Below are 16,244 nucleotides of genomic sequence, written 5' to 3'. Positions count from 1 at the left end.
CCTTTTGGGGAGGGGAACAGATGGAGTGGGAGACGGTGGTGAGCAACCCAGAAACGTCGACGAACAGCGAAGACTTGGAGGTCACGTGAGAGGGGCCAGGCACACAGTTTGGTGATGTGCCCAGGTGCCACGGAGGAAATGCCGAAGGGCCGTGGTCAACGGAGATGGGAGGTTGGCCGAGGGCGTGGAGCGGAGTTGAGAGAGATGTCCGTGCCACCTAGCATTTCGAAGTGACGTTCCTCGCCATGTTGCTGAACGCAGCGACAAACACAACAACAATGCCGCCAGCGCAGACGCACGCAGGCCAGACAATCAGGCAGGCCCGCGCTGTCGTCAAACCCGTCCTCGCAAACCCATACGCCACGCCATGGTGAGCCGCCTGACCCCACACCAAGAGCTCACACCAGGCCCACGCTCCCCAACCACCTCCAGAACGGCGTTATGGCCGCGCTGCCGCAGCTCGTTCCCGACTCCGTGGCCGAGTACCACACAGACAGGGCGCGGTGCTCGCAAGCCGCGAAGCGGGCGCGCCGCAAAGTAAAGCGGGGGATGGACGTAGACGCGCCAAGCGATGAAGCGCCAAGCGATGAAGCGCCAAGCGATGAGGTGCCAGGCAAGGAGCCGCCAAAGGATGACAACGTACCCTCCCGCCCAGAAATCCTCGACCACCTCGTCCTGGGGCTCAACGAGACGATCCGCGCCCTCGAGACGGCTATCTCCTCCCTCCGCCTCCGCATGACGCTCCTCGCCGAGGGACGTGACCCCGCTTCCGCCCGCTTCCTCCCCACCGAGCCGGGCGCCACGCCAGAACCAGACGCCGCGGGCATCACTTACCTCCTGATCCCTCACACGTCTGTGTCACCCCTCGCATTGATCGACCCCCTCCCGACGTACTGCGCGACGTACAATACACTGCTGCGACAGGCGTACAGCCTGCCCAACGTGAAGAAGGGTGCGTTGGGGGACGCGATCCGCATCGTGCCCCTCGGCAAGCGCGAGCCGGAGCTAGCGCTCGCTGCGGGCCTGCGCCGCATCACGAGCATCGGTGTGCGCGCCTCGCATCCGGCCGTCGGCGTACTCGAGCGCCTGCTGCAAGCCGCGCTGCCGCCACCTAGGCACAGCATGACACTCCCGTGGCCGACGACGGCGCTGGCGGTGCACACGGGCAAGGATGGGCAGAAGGAAACTGAGCCGGCGGGTGAAGCAGGGAAGAAGGCGGAAGGGAGGGCCGAGGGCCCATCGCACCCGCCCATCGCGTACGCTCCGCTGCACATCAAGGCCATCCACACGAGTGCGCCTGCCGACCCCGGCGCGCGGAAGGCGCAGCGCCTGGCCGAGGTGCGCGCAAAGCGCGTCGAGAAGAAGGCCAACCGCTTCGCGGCCCGCAAGGAGATGGAGCGCAAGGTGCGCTCCGAGTTGTCGGGTAAGTTCGTTGGCGCCGGCAAGGGGCGTGCTAGCCGGCGTGCAGCCAAGGCCGCGAAGGCGGAAGGGAGAGCCAAGGGGGCGGACAAGATGGTCGTCGCATGACCATAATCAGCATGGAACGTGTACACATCAATGCATTAGGACGTGGCTGTCAAGAATGGTGTCGTGACGCTACATGATATAGCTGGGCGGGGGGCGCGCCTTGGGTTTCGAGTCCACCGAGCTCGAAGCAGTCTGCACGGCGTTGCCGTATGCTCTCGGCGCATCTAATGTGAGGCTGGCGAGCTGCGCCATGGCATTGGCGTGCGCAGCCGTCGGCGGGGATGCAAGCGGGCCAGCGAGGACGAGAGCGATTTCCGGCGGCACGCTCTGTTCCACCTCTCCGTTCCCCTCCTCCTCTCCCTCCTTCTCCTTGTGCAACCTCAGTGCGCGCCTCTCCGCCTCCTGTCTCTCGCGCACCACCGCGGTACGCATCAGCGGATGCCGTGCCAACGGCCGAATCAGCCTAAATCTGGGATCAGCGCCTTCTCTCCCCGACGCACCCATCCTTCCCGTTCGAGTAGAACCGATGCAACCGCTTCTCGCGCACAAACCCAAGCGCCTCGTACAGCGCGAGACTGGGGGCGTTGTCGAACTCGGTCTCGAGCACAATCTCGTCCGCGCCCATATCATCCATCCGCCGGATCGCGAGCTCGACGAGGCGGCGCGCTGCGGTCAGCCACGCTTGCGTACACCCCACCAATGCTGCGCCGGCGCCAGCGCTTGTCCACGCTCAGCATGCCGATGTAGCCGCGCGACGTGCGCTCGCGGTGCGTGTCCAAGCGGCAGATTATCGTCGCGAGCGGCTCGGGGTCGTCGGCGGACGGGAAGACGAAGAAGGTCAGGTCCGGGCTGGCGTCAGACCGCGGCAGGAGGGACGCACCAGTCCTCGAGAAAGTAGCGGAAAGTGTAGACTGCGGTCAGCGGGGGTGGTGTGCGCCGCACCATTGTATCTGCCGTCAGCAAGCAGGCTCGCGCCGTCTCACTCCCACTCACGGCTCGCTCAGCTCTTGGCTGCACAGCCGCGTGATGGCCGGCAGGTCAGTGTCCTCGGCGGCAAAGGTTCGCAGCGCAAGCGTGTCCCCGCGCCCGTCCACAAACGGCTCGGTCGGATATACACGGCGGCGGCCCTGCGACGTCGACGGGCCCGCCTCGTCTGCGTCAGGCATGGTGGTGGTTGCAAGATGCGGGTCGTCGCGGCGTCATCAAGACCGCCCGAAGTTAAGTGTGTCACGTGATGGACGAGCCTCCACTCTTCCATCTCTCTTCGATTGTTGTCGCCCTTCCTCCCATCTCCCACCACCCACCACTGCCATACTACCACCATGGATATCGACCAGCCGAATGGTGACGACGCAGGATCCTCACGCCCCTCGCCATTTGCGGACGTCAAGCTGTCCGTTGATGCGTACACGCTGGACGCCGCGTCGGGGAAGCGGAGATTGAAGGAGATCGAACCCGATGGGAGCCTGACCTTTGAGGAGCCGTGAGTTGTCCGGGCCAACACCCACTTAACATTTAGAAAGCCACCGCGCGTGAAAGCAACAGAGGAGCTGGCCCGCATCTGGAACCTGTACCCCGGGGGCATGCCTGAGCTGCGTGAGGCGGATGTGCGTGCTGCCGACCCGTCGACAGAATACAACGAGCCCGAGCCGGAGGAAGACAAGGGCGGCGAGTCGCGCGAACCCGGCACGCTCATGAGCCCCGCTGAGATGGAGAAGCTGCGCTCGGAGGTGGTGCAGGATCTGAACAGCGCGCGCAACGAGCTGTGGTGGGTCTTGGAGCTGGCCAAGACGCTGGCAAGCAGCGCAAGCTTCACCGCCGACCCGCCGCCCGAGCCCATCGCTGCAGCGGGTCCGCAGCGCAAGAAGGCGCCGCCCCCCAAAACTGCCGCGGCCCCCGCCCCGCCCGCCCCACCCGGCGCCAAGACGGATGAAGTGCCCCCCATCCTCCCACCGGGGACGTACACGACTACGCCAGCCGCGCCGCCTGAACGACCGGCCGCTGTCGTCGCGCACGAGCTTGAGCTCGCCCTCGCGGCCAAAGCCGCGGCGCTGGACGACTGTGCCGCGCTCATTGACGCGGCGGTGGATGAGCTGCGGCTCATGAACGAGGCGGGGACGCGGTGGGCGGCGGAAATACGCGCTCTGCGCCTCGGCAACGAGGGCCGCGGGCAGTGGGCTGTCGTCCCCAAGCCCGACTTCGGGCGGACAGGCGAGAGTGCCAAGGACGTTGTCATCCCGTACGCGCTCGACGAGGCGCCGTCGAGTGTGCACGCGCGCTCAATGGCCGCGTTCGATCTAGACCCGCGCAAGGATGCGCTCGCGTTTGGCGCGCGCTCGTATTACCGCCTGCGGGTGGTGTTCCGCACCGGCGGCAGTGGCGGGCCCCAGACTGCCAGTCAGCCATACGACGCCAACGCTGAGACTGGAGGCGCGGCGGAGATGCTTGCCGCGGCGCAGCTGGAAACTGTCGATGAGGAACTCTTTAACGAGCTGCGCGTGGAAGCCCTCCGCCTTGACGTTGCGCTCGTCGAGCCGCAGAACATCTCGCTTCGCGTCGGCAAGGACAAGCTTTCTTTCCAGCTTGTGAGTTGAACTCATACCACTTCCAGCTGACGACAGTACGATTCCCGGGCGCCACACGACGACTTGCCCACTTCGGCGCGTTGCGACGCACTCCTCGCCGGCGCGCGCCTTGGCCTGCTGCACAAGTATCAGCGGCGGAAGCAGAAGCTGATCGACAACCCGCTTGTGCCGAGCCAGAGCATCCTCTTCCCGCTCGTCAACCTGCTGCAGTTCGCCGCGGCGTGCCGCACCGTGAGCCCTGTGCTCCAAGGCTTTGCAGATGCGCTCAGCGCCGCCGGCCGGCCGACAAAGCTCGTGGCGCGCTTTTCGGCGTGCGAGAGCCCCGACGCGGTCGTCGGCCTCCTTGCCGCGCGCACGAAGGTCGACGTCCTCGGCGCCGTGTACACGCTCGAGATCGAAGAATGGTGAGGGTTTCTAATGCAATAGCTGACAGCAGCCCCGGCCTCACTGTAACCGTGACTGCGCCGGCGGTGCTGAGCGTCACGACACCGCGCGCCACGTTCCCCCTGCGCGACGCGGACGGGCTTGCGCCGCTGGCGGCCGACGCCGTAGCAACGCAGCTGAGCGCGCTCGCGTATCCCGTCGTGCGGGAGGCGGCGGGCGGCGAGAGCGTTGTGTTCTTCGACGAGCTTGACCAGGTCGTGATTGCAGGCAGCTTGGGTCCGTTGTCGTGAGTTCTATGTCCGCTGCGTATGCTGACGTCCAGTATCACCCTACCAGCGCCGTACGACCGCGTACTTGCCTCCGTCGAAAGTGCTGCGGTGGAGGGGTACGACTCGGCTGACGCGTCGCAGAGCCTGGACGAATGGCTCGGCGACCTTGGGCGCGCAGCGGTGACGGAGTCGTGAGCGGCCATAGTATGCGACTGATTAGATGCAACACTCAGGTACAGATCACGTGACGAGCGGCTGTTGTGAGCAATGTGGCACTACCTGTGGCACTGCACAGCAGTCGTTGGCCGTGCTCCGACACCTCGGTGTAGTGGCTTGACCCTGCCAGTGCGCCCCGGCCTAGTTTATGACTCAGTCTTACTCCGCCGTCGTCCGCTTGTAACCTTCTCCGGTGTCACTCCGTACCCACTCCACCTCTATACATCACAGTCTGGTAACGTCCACGAACGCCTCATAGCCCTGTGCCATCTCGCGGCACAGCCCCGCTCCACTGAATCCCGCGTTGAGTACATAGCGCTACGCGTCCCAAGCGGCCAAAGCCCACCCAGGCGGCGGAGGCACGACGCGCCGCACACGTCAGAACGAACAATCGGAAGTGCGGCGCGCTGGCGGGCGGTTCGTCGGCAGTGCGGACCGAATCCAGGATGCCGGATGTCAGTTTGGCCGATGAGCAAGAGTATAGAAGAAGACGGGACTGAAAACGGGAAGGAGAGACTTGGCAGCACACCGCCCGGCTGACCCAACGCGGTGGACTGCGTCCTGTGAGGCGAAGGCTGCGATACGACGGGGTCGCGGTCAAGGCTAGCATGGTCGCGGGATACCGCGACTGCGAGGTGAGGTGAGCCGGAGAGCGGGAGTCTGTGGAGAGCTGAGCAGAGGGGCGGTGAGAGTGTAGGGTGATTCGCCGTGGGAGAAGGTCTCGTGCATCTGCTATGCATGCAGTACTCTCCCGACGGCGCGCGAGCTGCCGCCGCGTGGCCGCGTGGACGAGGTACTCCGGGACCTCGGCAGGCTCTGATTCACATCGAGCAGCCAGGCATGCTTGGGGCTTGGCTTGCGGCGTGCGGCGTGCCGCCAGAAATGGATGCTGAGATGGATTGAACACATTCATGATGGGCGTACTGTAGGAGACGGCGTGCTGCCGTCAGCATGTCCCTGATCCGGAATTGTAACCCGCCGTCTAAGGAAAATTGGGTGGCAAACATTCACATCGCGGTACAAACAAAATAGACATGGCAGACATGTGGTGTGCGAAGAGCGTGAGCAAAGGGGGTGCGGAGAACAGGAGCGAAGGGCGCAGAGAACGAGAGCGAAGCGGGTGCGGAGAATCAGAACGAGCGGGTGCGCTGGTCACTGGGCGGGTCATGATGGCGAGCTGGGTCTACACCTCGGGCATGCGGGGGAAGTACGAGCCGGTCGACGGCTCAGGGTCGCGGCGCGGGGCGAGCACGGGCGGCGTGTCGACGAGGTAGTCGCGGAGGCGCTCGACTTCGGCCTTGGTCTCCTGGGGAATGGCGGTGCGGATGACGCGGACCTGGGGCATGAACTCGAGGAGGCTCAAGTCTGCGCCGTCGAACAAGTCGACGGCGCGGACGTTGTTGCACAGGTGCACCATGTGGTCGCGGCGCGCTTCGTTGGCGGCCACTGCCGCGGGATCCGCGGGGACCTTGGGCGTTGGGTCTGCGGGGACGTGGACGTGGACCTGCGGGCGGCCGTCCTTGCCGGGCTCGCTGAAGCAGGTGGCGAACGCGGGGTGGATCGGCACCTCGTGCAGCTCGAGGTGCTGCGCGAGCTCGAGGTCCACGAGCATGCGCAAGGGCTTGCACACTAGGCGGAGCGCGAGGAGCGTCGCTTTGTCTAGGTGCTCGAGGGCGTTCTCGAAGATGAGCCTGTAGGAGATGAGGTTGCACGTCGCCCAGTCGATGACGGGGGGAGGAGGGGCCGCTTCCGGAACCTTGTAGTAAGTGGTCATGGGGGTCTCGCGAGAGGTGAACATGGGATTTCCGCGGCGAGCGCGCTTGATGGGCCAAGGAAGGATTTCCTCGGCGAGCTTGCGCTTGCGCCTGTTGATGATAGACATTGTAGTTGGAAAGACAAGGGACAGTTGAGAAGAGGTCGCTAAAATGCGCTGGGTGTGCTGTACAACTTGTACGAGGTGAGATGAAGATGGGGATGAAGAAGAAGAATGCAGCGCAGCGTCGTTTTGTAGTCTGCACGAGGTGGCTGGCTGACGGCCGTCCGTCACCGGGTCCGCAGTGGAAGCGGCGGCCGTGTGGCATGTCTCAGCTGGAAAGTCTTTGAATGCATGGCAACTCCTGAAGTCATTGAATATGCGTGACCCAACTCAAGACAACCGCGGCTATGAGTCATGAGGTGAGCTGAACTCTACGACATGATTGTTTGCGATAGGATTCAAAGGGCAGTGTGTGTTGGTGACGGAGTGCATTGAATATGCCTTTCCCTTCCAGGATCAAAGGGGAAGGCGGCGAGATACACGGCGAGAGATGCGGCGAGGGCCGCGCTGAGGAAGACGGCGACGGATGTCCGTGTCAACCAGCCTTTCGGTCAACATCCTAAAGCATCGCCGCCACCCGCTACTCCACGCCGAAGATCCGCCGAAGGTCCTCGAAACGCGCCTGCTTTTTAGCCGCCTTCGTCTCGGCCGAGCCGGACTTTGCAAACGCCTACGGTCAGCGGAGACTGACTCACACCTACGTCCTGCACCAGCGCGTCCTTTTGCTTCTCTGGTGGTCAGCTGTAGTTCTGCTCGTGATGACTCACGGATGTCGAGAACCTTTGCCTCAATGGTGTTCTCGGCAATGAGCTGGAACACGCGCACGGTTTTGCGCTGGCCCATCTATCGTTAGCCCTATCAAAGTGTTCGAACATACGCGATGCACACGATCCACGGCCTGCGCCTCAATTGCGCTTTGCCACCACGGGTCGCACTATCGTCAGCCAGTCGTCTCTCCTTGCCTTGCTTACCAGAAAGACATTACTAGCTGCCGTAAGGTTCAAGCCAACGGCCCCAGACTTGAGCGAGATAAGCATAACGACGGGGTTAGTTTCCGTGGTGGCGTCAAGGAAGGGCTTCTGGAATCGGGCGATGACCTCTTGCCGCTTCTGTCAGCTTCCTCTAACTATGCACCCACCTTCTTTGCTGGCATGCTCCCGTCAAAGCGGCAGTATTGGATACCCTCTTCTTGCAAGATGGCAGCAACGCGGTCGAGGAACGTTGTGAATTGCGAGAATACGAGCGTCTTGTCTCCCTTGTCGAAGGCTTTAAGGTAGCGCACGAGTTCGGTAATTTTGGCCGAACGCAATGATGGAACTATGGCTTGTTCTACAAACTCTGGAGCAGCATCTGGTGGTACCTCGAGAAGGGACGTAAGCGCAATGGGATGACGATCCATGGGACAAACAGCTTGCCGCTTGATGACCTCAGAAATACACTCGAAGCAGACTGGTGTGAGCTGGCTAATATGTAAACGTACATGGATGCCCGCAGTCGGTGATTCGCGGATCGCTGAGGACGTCAAAGCACACGGAGCACTCCTCCTGGTCGGCGATGACCTGTTTGAGTTTTTGAATCAACATTTCTCGCTGTTCGGGTGTCATCTTGGAGACAGTTACCGCAGGTGTGTTGGACGAGACATGCGGGTGGCGGATGTCATCAAGGAAAGACTGCGGGACGAGATCAGCAGATAAGCAAAGTTGCCGCACTGCGGTTAGTTACCATGGTGCAGACAACGACCTACTCCTTGTCAACATGGCCAACACGTTTGCAGCACTCTGAAGGTCAGCAGCGTTTTAGTCAGACACACCTCGCCAGAACGCAAGCTTTGCTCAAAACGGCGACGTGACTCGGCGTGCACCTCGTCATATGTGCGGCGAGTCTCCTCGTCGAGCTTGACGGGCACCTGATAATACTCGATTGGTGGCAGCGACACGATGGGCTTTCCAGTTGCGTCCTTCGTCTCCTTTGTACGGCGTAGAAGAGCCTGACCCACAATGCCTTGGAGTAGTCGAGCGGCCTCAGCGGCGCCGCTTTTGAGTGGGCGCAGAACCAGGCTGCGGAAGTACTCGGGCTGGTCGAGTGGTGCGCACATCTTGATGCATGTGAGCAGCGAGCCGAGGTCTGCCGGGCTGTTGACAATGGGTGTTCCCGTACAGATCCAGCGACGCTCGGCGTGCAGAGAGGCAAAGGCTTGTGTCACTTGTGGTAAGCGTTATCAGTGGGCACGGGACTAACTTTTCGCCTTTGGGTTCTTCATTACATGTCCCTCGTCGGCAACGATGCGCTTCCACTTCATCTTGAGCAATGGCCCGAGTCTCCCGGAGACCTTGACTTTTTTTCCCTTGTCGATACTTTGCGCGGCAGGTGTAGGTGCCTCCGCAGCGATGGTCTGATATGTGGTCAGGACGATCTTACGTCAGCAGGTAATCAAGTCTGGGTTCTCACATCGTATTGGGCTAGCGTAGTCGGCGTCGCGCTCTTGCCAGTACCATGATACACGTAGTAGCGGAGCTGACCATCCGCCACATGGTCCTCGATTTGCTTCTCCCAGTTGCTGAGAACTGACAGCGGGCAGACTGGGGTCAGCTCTCATCGAGCATCCAACGTTACCGATTAGTGTAGTTTTGGTAGAGCCCTGAGCCACATCTTGGGCCTTTGTCGCAAGTACAAGCGCCAGAGTCGTGAGGGTCTTGCCAAGCCCCATGCCATCGGCTACAATTCCACCACGCCCCAACACAGGCGTCTCGACCTGGGGTGTTTTGGTCGCGACGTTGAGCCAGTAATCCGACGCGCCCTTCCCCGACCCCTTTTGGCGAGTCCAGAACTGCACGGCGGTGTCCTCTGGCGTCTTAGGCAGCTTGGGGTCTTCGTGGTCAATCATCCACTTCAGCGCCTGCGACTGGTGGGGCAGCAGGTCGACGAGGAGTTCGCCCGATAGGCGTGACGGCGGGGAAGGGTGAAGTGGGAGCTTGGTGACGTCCATGCCCGCCGTGAGAGCCGCCTGGGGTCAGTGCGCCCCGAGGAGGATACTAACCATGACGCTGTCGGCGGCCTTCTCATCTTCGTTGACCTTGACGAGACCATCGAGGATTCGCTGCATCCCCTCGCCTACCCCACCACCACTGCCGCTCACCCCAGTCTCGCGTGCCTTGCCCTTGCCTCTCGCGGCCGCCTCATGTTGTCTCATGTAGTCGAAGCCGCGCTCCATGGGCGTCGCCCAGGCCAGTTCCGGTTCGAGGACCTCGCGGTGGGCTGCGCGCCCGTAAATGCTCATGTTCCTGCAGTCAGCTGTGTATCAGAGCAGCTCACATAGGCAGCTTGTAGCGATGAGAGCCGTCGAGGTTCTGGCCGATCATTCTTCCTTCGACTGTGATAAGCCTCCCGTCCATGAGCGGGGCAATACGCGCTGCGACGCCGCGCGGAATGTGGCCGACTTGAACGCCCGAAGCATTGAGGACCTATGGTGAGTTAGGTCGAGGGACGATCTCACCTGCACGGCGTTGCTGTCGTACTCGTTGTTGGGCTGGCGGCGGAGCATGACGTACTCGCCAATGCCGACGAGGCCTTCGTAGTACTGGCTACCGACAACATCGGTACGCAAAGTCACGTAGAGCTGAGATGAGGTGGGGAGGGGGGCAGGGGAGGTGTGGATGAGCTCACTTCATCGAGCTCCTGGGTGGGTGGAGGCGCGTCTTCCTCCTCCTCGGCGTAGTGGTGAGGTACATCGCCATTTGGCTGAGCCTGGGTGCGCCTGCCGTCGTCGGAATGGGCTGGTGAACGAGCCCGCTTCTTCCCCGCTGCCTTCTTGGGCCGCGAGGAGGAGGAGGAGTGGGATGAGGGGTGGGATGATCGGGAGGCGCCGGTGCGCCGTGAGGAGGGAGAACTGCCATGAACTTGATGATCCTCCATCTTGTGATGGAAATGAAAGAACGGGCAATGAGTGAAGAGGAGATCGGCGAGAACAGAGAAGGAAGGTGCAGTCAGTGAGCTGCAGACGCTCGGAAATCGCATTCCGTCTAGTTGTTGATGGGGCTCCAAGTGGAGCAAGTGGAGGTTGACTCATCTTCTCGCCTTCGTCATTCAGACATCTAAAGCCATCCATGACTGTCCAGACCCACACGTCACCCTCTATAGCTCGACATTACAAGTGGGTAGCAGCTGCTCATAACTATAACGCACGACTCAACGCCTAGTCGTCACGAGGGCCGACGCGCGATACGATGTACTGCCGCACACGACGCTGCTCCTCGCCTCCCACACCATCAATCTCCTCTGCCACCTGTCCTTCAGAGTTTGGCTACATGTCAGCGCATATACACGGCCACAGAGCCTCAGCGGTTCACGCTGGACTGTACTTGACACTCACCCTCTCGCGGTCGGCACCTGCTTCCAGAAGGATGACAGCAGCCTCGCCGTGCCCGCTCTCCAGCGCGAGATGGAGAGGTGTGTTGCCGGCGCGGTCAGCGGTGTTGAGCCGCGTCTTGGGTCGACCCTCGGGCGGGTTGAGGAGGATGTTCAGGAATGCGCCGTTGCCGGTCGTTGCGGCGCGGTGGAGGGGGTGCTGGTTGGCGCGATCGCGCGCATTGATCTGTACGTCAGCGCCGGTGCTGTGGGCAACACGGCTGTACGTACGTCGGCCCCACGTGTGATTAGCAGGCGACCCATCTGCATGTTAGCGCATTCAAGGAGTGCATGCTTGCATGCATGACATACCGGCACGTTGCCCTTGGAGGCCGCGTAGTGGAGGGCAGTCTGACCCTTGTCATTTGCAGCATCGACCTTGGCTCCGGCGTCCAGGAGGGCGGTGACATTCTCCATCTGGCCTGCGGCTGCAGCAATGAGAAGAGCCGTCCATCCTAATGAGTCGCGGGCCTCGACATCGGGGGAGTTTGAGAGGATGAGCTGGGTTACGCTGAGGTTGTTGGCTGTGGCCGCCCAGTGAAGCGGTGTGCGGCCATCCTGAAGGACAGAACAGGAGACAGGAACAGTGTTTGTTGTTGGTCAAGAGAGGATGGAGAGGTCGGGAATGCAAGGGTTGGACCGAGTCGGGCGGTGTAGAGTGAGCGGAAGCGCTGTAGCAGGGCAAGGGGCTGAAAACGTACATCGTCCTTGGCGTTGATGAGCTTTGGGTTGTCTGCGAGGAGACTTCGGATGAGACCTGGTTGGCCTGTAGGAGCGTGAGCTCTGAAGAGAGCAGAGAGGGAGAGAGAGAGAGATGCAAAGCTAACCTTCCTGTGCAGCGCGATGAATGGTGAGGTTGCTGCTCATGGTGATGGAGGGGGTGAAGGTGATGGCGAGAGAGAGAGAGAGAGAGAGAGAGAGATGGCCGAATCCAAACAAGCACCGATTTAGCGCATTAGGCATTAGCCTATTAGCCCATTAGGGGTCGGATACGTCAGCGTTCAAAGTGGAGGTGGTGGAGGTGGAGTATCAACAAGGTTAAACCTGGTAAATGCATAAAAGCCACGTGTCAGAAGGGTGAGTGAGAGTGACGCGTACAAGTTGGGTGCCAAGACGCGACAGAGTTGACAGCGGGTGCCTGGCGAGAGGGGATTTCAGGAAAACGGGCCCCAGGGTTGGTTGGAGGAGGCGCGGGGGGGCTGTGCGCAGTGTGGGGTAATGCCGGGTATCAGGGTGATTAGGAATATTACAAACGCAAATAGGAAACAAGGGTTGGGATCCAAGCACAACAAACCGAAGCTACCGAACAGCGAGCGCTCCCTTCCCTCCCTCGGCCCACTCCGGCGCACAGCCATCGACCTCGCAGTCGTCTTCACATCCTCCTCCTCCTCCTCCTCTCTTCTCTCTCTCCTCCTCTCCATCTCTCTCCATCTCTCTCTATCTCTCTCTCTCTCTCGTTCTCTTTCTCTCTCTTCTTCCTGTTCACGATCCTCCTCTCTCTTTGCTTCTCTTTGTCCACAGAAGCCTTATTCTCCTCCTCCTCCTACTCCTCCTCCTCCCCGCCCCTTCCAGCTTACACAAACTCCTCAATCACTCTCTCCTCCTCTCTCTACCTCACCTCCTCCGAAACCTCCCAACATGCGCTTCCTCCGTGCCCTCACGGTGGCCGCATCCCTCGTGCCACTCGCATCAGCTGCCGTCTCAAAGATCACTCGCAGCGGCAAGTACCTCTACGACGACGCCGGCTCTCGTTTCTACATCAAGGTGAGTCTCGTCCATATTTGCTTCACTTTCACACTTCCGTCGGAGCTGCAAGTTGGAAACTCAACCCCACCCCCAAACTCCCACGCTGCACGACGCGATATGGGCACGCGCTAACACCAGGGCGTTGCATACCAGCCGCAGGGTGAGCTCGCCGTCGAGTCCGAGGCCAACGCGGCAAAGTAAGTTGCATCCTCTTCAGCCCTTTGGACAGCTGCTGACTCGTTCCAGTGGTGGATTCCCCGAGCCGTAAGTTTGTTCGCGTCCTGTCGCGACTTGCCCATCGATCCGCCGCCCTAACACCAGATCGTCGTTCTTCGACCCGCTTTCTTCGGAAGCGAACTGCACGCGTGACCTCCCATACCTCCAGCAGCTCAACGTCAATGCGGTGCGCGTCTACAGCGTCAACTCGTCTCTCAACCACGATGCTTGCATGAAGCTCCTTGACGATGCTGGTATTTACGTTCTCCTTGACATCTCGCTCCCCCTCAACGGCTCCATCGACCGCGCTTCCCCTTCGTGGACCACCAACCTCCTCGACGAGTACATCAGAACCATTGACGCCTTCAACAAGTACCCTAACGTCCTGGCTTACAACATCGGCAACGAGGTCATCAGCACTCCCCGGAACACCTACGCGGCTCGTGCGTGTGCTCACACGAGGGCAGATGCTGACTAATAGCTTTCGTCAAGGCTGCCGCCCGTGACGTCAAGGCCTACCTCCGCAGCATCAACTCGAATGCCCTTGTCGGCTATGCGGCAGTCGACGGCGAGGCCGATTTCCGCGACGCTGTGGCTCACTACATGACCTGCGGCAACGAGACTGAGACTATCGACCTTTACGGTGGGCTGAAACGCGCATGGAGGTTGCTGACAGAGTTCCAGGTCTCAACAATTACCAGTGGTGCGGCGCGTCCAGCCTCACGGCGTCCAACTGGAACACGATCACCCAAGGCTTCTCTGACATGACTGTGCCCACTTACATGTCCGAGTACGGCTGCATCACTTCGCCTCCTCGCCTATGGACTGAAGTTGCGGCGCTCCTTGCCACTCCCGTCTCGGATGTCTTCTCCGGTGGTATCGCCTTCAGCTACTTCCCCACCAGCGACGGCTACGGCATGACTACTATCAACGGCAACACGTAAGTGACTCATACAGTTTCCAAACACTCATACTGCTAGTGTCACCCCCAACGCCGACTTTGCCCGCCTTGGCGCCGCGTACGGTAACGCCACTGGCCCCAACTCGCCCGCCCAGAGCTCGCAGGCCAACTCGGCTGCCACTTGCCCTCAGGAGAGCGCCACACTCCTCGCGACGACCAACCTTCCCCCTACCCCCAACCCCGAGGTGTGCAACTGCCTCGACAAGTCGGCGTTCGCGTGCCTGGTCAACGACGCGACGGCCAACGACCCCGTCAAGGTCGGTGCTCTGCTCAACATCGCTTGCGACATGCTTGCTCAGGCTGGCTCGACCGTTGATTGCACTACCATTGGCGGCAACGGCACCACGGGCACGTATGGCCCGCTCGCCATGTGCTCGCCCGACATCAAGCTGTCGTGGGCCTTCTCGGCGTACTACATGCTTAACCCCGTCGCTACCAGCTGTGACTTTGCTGGCAACGCGACGCGCAACGAGGGCGCTGATGCCCCCAAGACGGCCGAGGACGCCAAGATTGCGGCCGACAACTGCTTTGCCGGCAAACCCGCGGTTGTCACCCCCACTAGCTCGCCCCAGAGCACTGGCGGCGGTGGCAGCAACTCTGGCGGCAACGCGCCTGCGCAGAGCAGTGCCACGTCGAACCAGAACAGCGGTGCCCAAGCCTCGCTCTCTCTCCCTCCTCTTGCGGCCGTCGTCATTGGCGCGCTAGGCCTCGTTGCTGGCGCGGTCGTCGTCTAAGATAACTAATAGCGTGAGGCGTTCCCCGCTGCACCTGGACAATCCTCTCCCATGTGGTGTTTAGCATCTAGCATAGGCTCTGCATGTGATCGTAATAATGCTGGCGGTGGTCTGTGCGACTGTGATGATTTGAGCGGCTTGAGCAGAAGAGTGGAAGGGTGGATCTGATGGGAGATCTGGAGCGAGAGAGGTGGATGATGACACGGACGATGGCGTCTCTCCCGTCCATCGTGATCATCGCGTGGCAGCCGTTGTTCGGATTAGCTCCCTTGGGCACTGCACAGACCACCGCCCATCTGGATCTGCGGGCGATCTACACCCATCACCCGAGTCGCTATCCAGCCGAGGAGGTGAAGAGACGAGGCCGCGAGCGGGCATGCGTGCAGGCGTCGAGTCGGCCTGGAAGCGGGGACGCGTAGAGGCTTGAATGCCGTGTATGCCGAAGCGCCATCGACTGTCAGAGTGCACCGGTGCGCAGCTGTGCATGGCAGTGCATTCCATCCCTTACCACAAAGTGCAAGCGGTGTTATGGTTAATATGGCCGCGGATTGTGTGCCTGTGACCCAGCCGAGTCTGCTCCGAGCTCATGGTACAGTATTCCGCTTCGCCCCGGACGGTTGGGACCAAATGACCATCGCCAGCGCATGCAGCATTCACATGCACACCTGTACACTCCTTGCTCCTCGCCCAGCTTGAGTGCTGCGGATATGAGAGAGGCACAGGCTTCAGTCTCTCGAGGATCAAGGTAATGTCTTGGCGTGCCTGCCAGCCTCCCTTCCCAGACGACGCTCATGTCCGTCGCTGTCCAGTATGTCCAGTTCTCTGTCAGTAGGCGCATCGCCCTCGACAGCTGTCGCATGCTCACTCACTCACCCACCCACTCACCCAACCTCTACCTCGACAACTCTGCATCCCATCTTGATGCAGCCATGTTCCTGAATACCGTACGGCAGAACGCAACACGCCACCCCGCGCCTCCTCGCCGCCTGGCCTCCTGACCTCCCCGCCGGAAGTTGGATGTAGGATCCCAGGCTATAGGTAAGACATAGGAGGCATGCGAGACCTGCGAGACCTGCGAGGACGAGGAGAGAAACACGGCGCGTCGAATGAATTGTGTCTCACATAGCGTCCGTCACGTGCACCACAAACAACGCCCTCTCCTCCTCCTACCGTGGCCGCCGGGTCTTGCGCACTGCCACCGCCATGCGAACTCAGCTCGAGCGCTTCGCCCCTCGCGACCGAGAACTCGCACCTGTCATGCTTCTCACTAACTACTCTCTGTCTCTCTCTTTCTCTCTCGCTCTCTTTCTTTAATATCCCTCCTTCTTCGCTATCGCTTCGGCATTCAATCCTGCTCCTCCATTCACTAATACCTGCTCGTGATACCTTGCTAGCTATATCTAGCTTCTCCCCTCCTCTCCCCTCCTCTCCCCCCCCTCCCCCTCT

At 61.1% G+C, this 16,244-nt stretch overlaps 6 protein-coding genes across 6 annotated transcripts; 3 read left to right on the top strand and 3 right to left on the bottom strand.

The window, feature by feature from the left end:
- Positions 1–278: 278 nt before the first annotated feature.
- COLE_02100 (uncharacterized protein) lies at positions 279–1,527 on the top strand (the record flags this gene model as incomplete). Its single annotated transcript, XM_018423249.2, has 2 exons — positions 279–370; positions 408–1,527. The coding sequence occupies 2 exons, from the start codon at positions 279–281 to the stop codon at positions 1,525–1,527; spliced, it is 1,212 nt and encodes a 403-aa protein (XP_018278681.1).
- Positions 1,528–2,789: 1,262 nt separating this feature from the next.
- On the top strand, positions 2,790–4,900 carry COLE_02099 (uncharacterized protein; the record flags this gene model as incomplete). The annotated part of the gene is made up of 5 exons (XM_018426694.2): positions 2,790–2,950; positions 2,987–4,052; positions 4,089–4,456; positions 4,489–4,722; positions 4,759–4,900. The coding sequence occupies 5 exons, from the start codon at positions 2,790–2,792 to the stop codon at positions 4,898–4,900; spliced, it is 1,971 nt and encodes a 656-aa protein (XP_018278683.1).
- Positions 4,901–6,104: 1,204 nt separating this feature from the next.
- On the bottom strand, positions 6,105–6,803 carry COLE_02098 (uncharacterized protein; the record flags this gene model as incomplete). The annotated part of the gene is made up of 1 exon (XM_018425397.1): positions 6,105–6,803. One exon carries the CDS (start codon positions 6,801–6,803, stop codon positions 6,105–6,107), a length of 699 nt encoding a protein of 232 aa, XP_018278684.1.
- A 514-nt stretch (positions 6,804–7,317) lies between these two features.
- On the bottom strand, positions 7,318–10,649 carry COLE_02097 (uncharacterized protein; the record flags this gene model as incomplete). Its single annotated transcript, XM_018427557.2, has 16 exons — positions 7,318–7,407; positions 7,439–7,467; positions 7,505–7,580; positions 7,615–7,671; positions 7,709–7,843; positions 7,876–8,186; positions 8,218–8,445; positions 8,482–8,515; positions 8,548–8,939; positions 8,976–9,150; positions 9,186–9,316; positions 9,351–9,741; positions 9,775–10,018; positions 10,050–10,198; positions 10,231–10,353; positions 10,401–10,649. The coding sequence occupies 16 exons, from the start codon at positions 10,647–10,649 to the stop codon at positions 7,318–7,320; spliced, it is 2,814 nt and encodes a 937-aa protein (XP_018278685.1).
- An 853-nt stretch (positions 10,650–11,502) lies between these two features.
- Positions 11,503–11,844, bottom strand: COLE_02096 (uncharacterized protein; the record flags this gene model as incomplete). The annotated part of the gene is made up of 1 exon (XM_018427558.2): positions 11,503–11,844. One exon carries the CDS (start codon positions 11,842–11,844, stop codon positions 11,503–11,505), a length of 342 nt encoding a protein of 113 aa, XP_018278686.1.
- Positions 11,845–12,779: 935 nt separating this feature from the next.
- On the top strand, positions 12,780–14,798 carry COLE_02095 (uncharacterized protein; the record flags this gene model as incomplete). The annotated part of the gene is made up of 7 exons (XM_018423250.2): positions 12,780–12,905; positions 13,026–13,084; positions 13,134–13,151; positions 13,209–13,546; positions 13,585–13,746; positions 13,788–14,043; positions 14,084–14,798. 7 exons carry the CDS (start codon positions 12,780–12,782, stop codon positions 14,796–14,798), a joined length of 1,674 nt encoding a protein of 557 aa, XP_018278687.1.
- Positions 14,799–16,244: the final 1,446 nt, after the last annotated feature.

This window comes from Cutaneotrichosporon oleaginosum (assembly GCF_008065305.1).
Source record: "Cutaneotrichosporon oleaginosum strain ATCC 20508 chromosome Unknown ATCC20508_contig02, whole genome shotgun sequence".
Classification (NCBI taxonomy): domain Eukaryota; kingdom Fungi; phylum Basidiomycota; class Tremellomycetes; order Trichosporonales; family Trichosporonaceae; genus Cutaneotrichosporon; species Cutaneotrichosporon oleaginosum.
The sequence above is the reverse complement of the archived record's forward strand: the minus strand, read 5'-3'. Positions and strand labels throughout refer to the sequence as shown.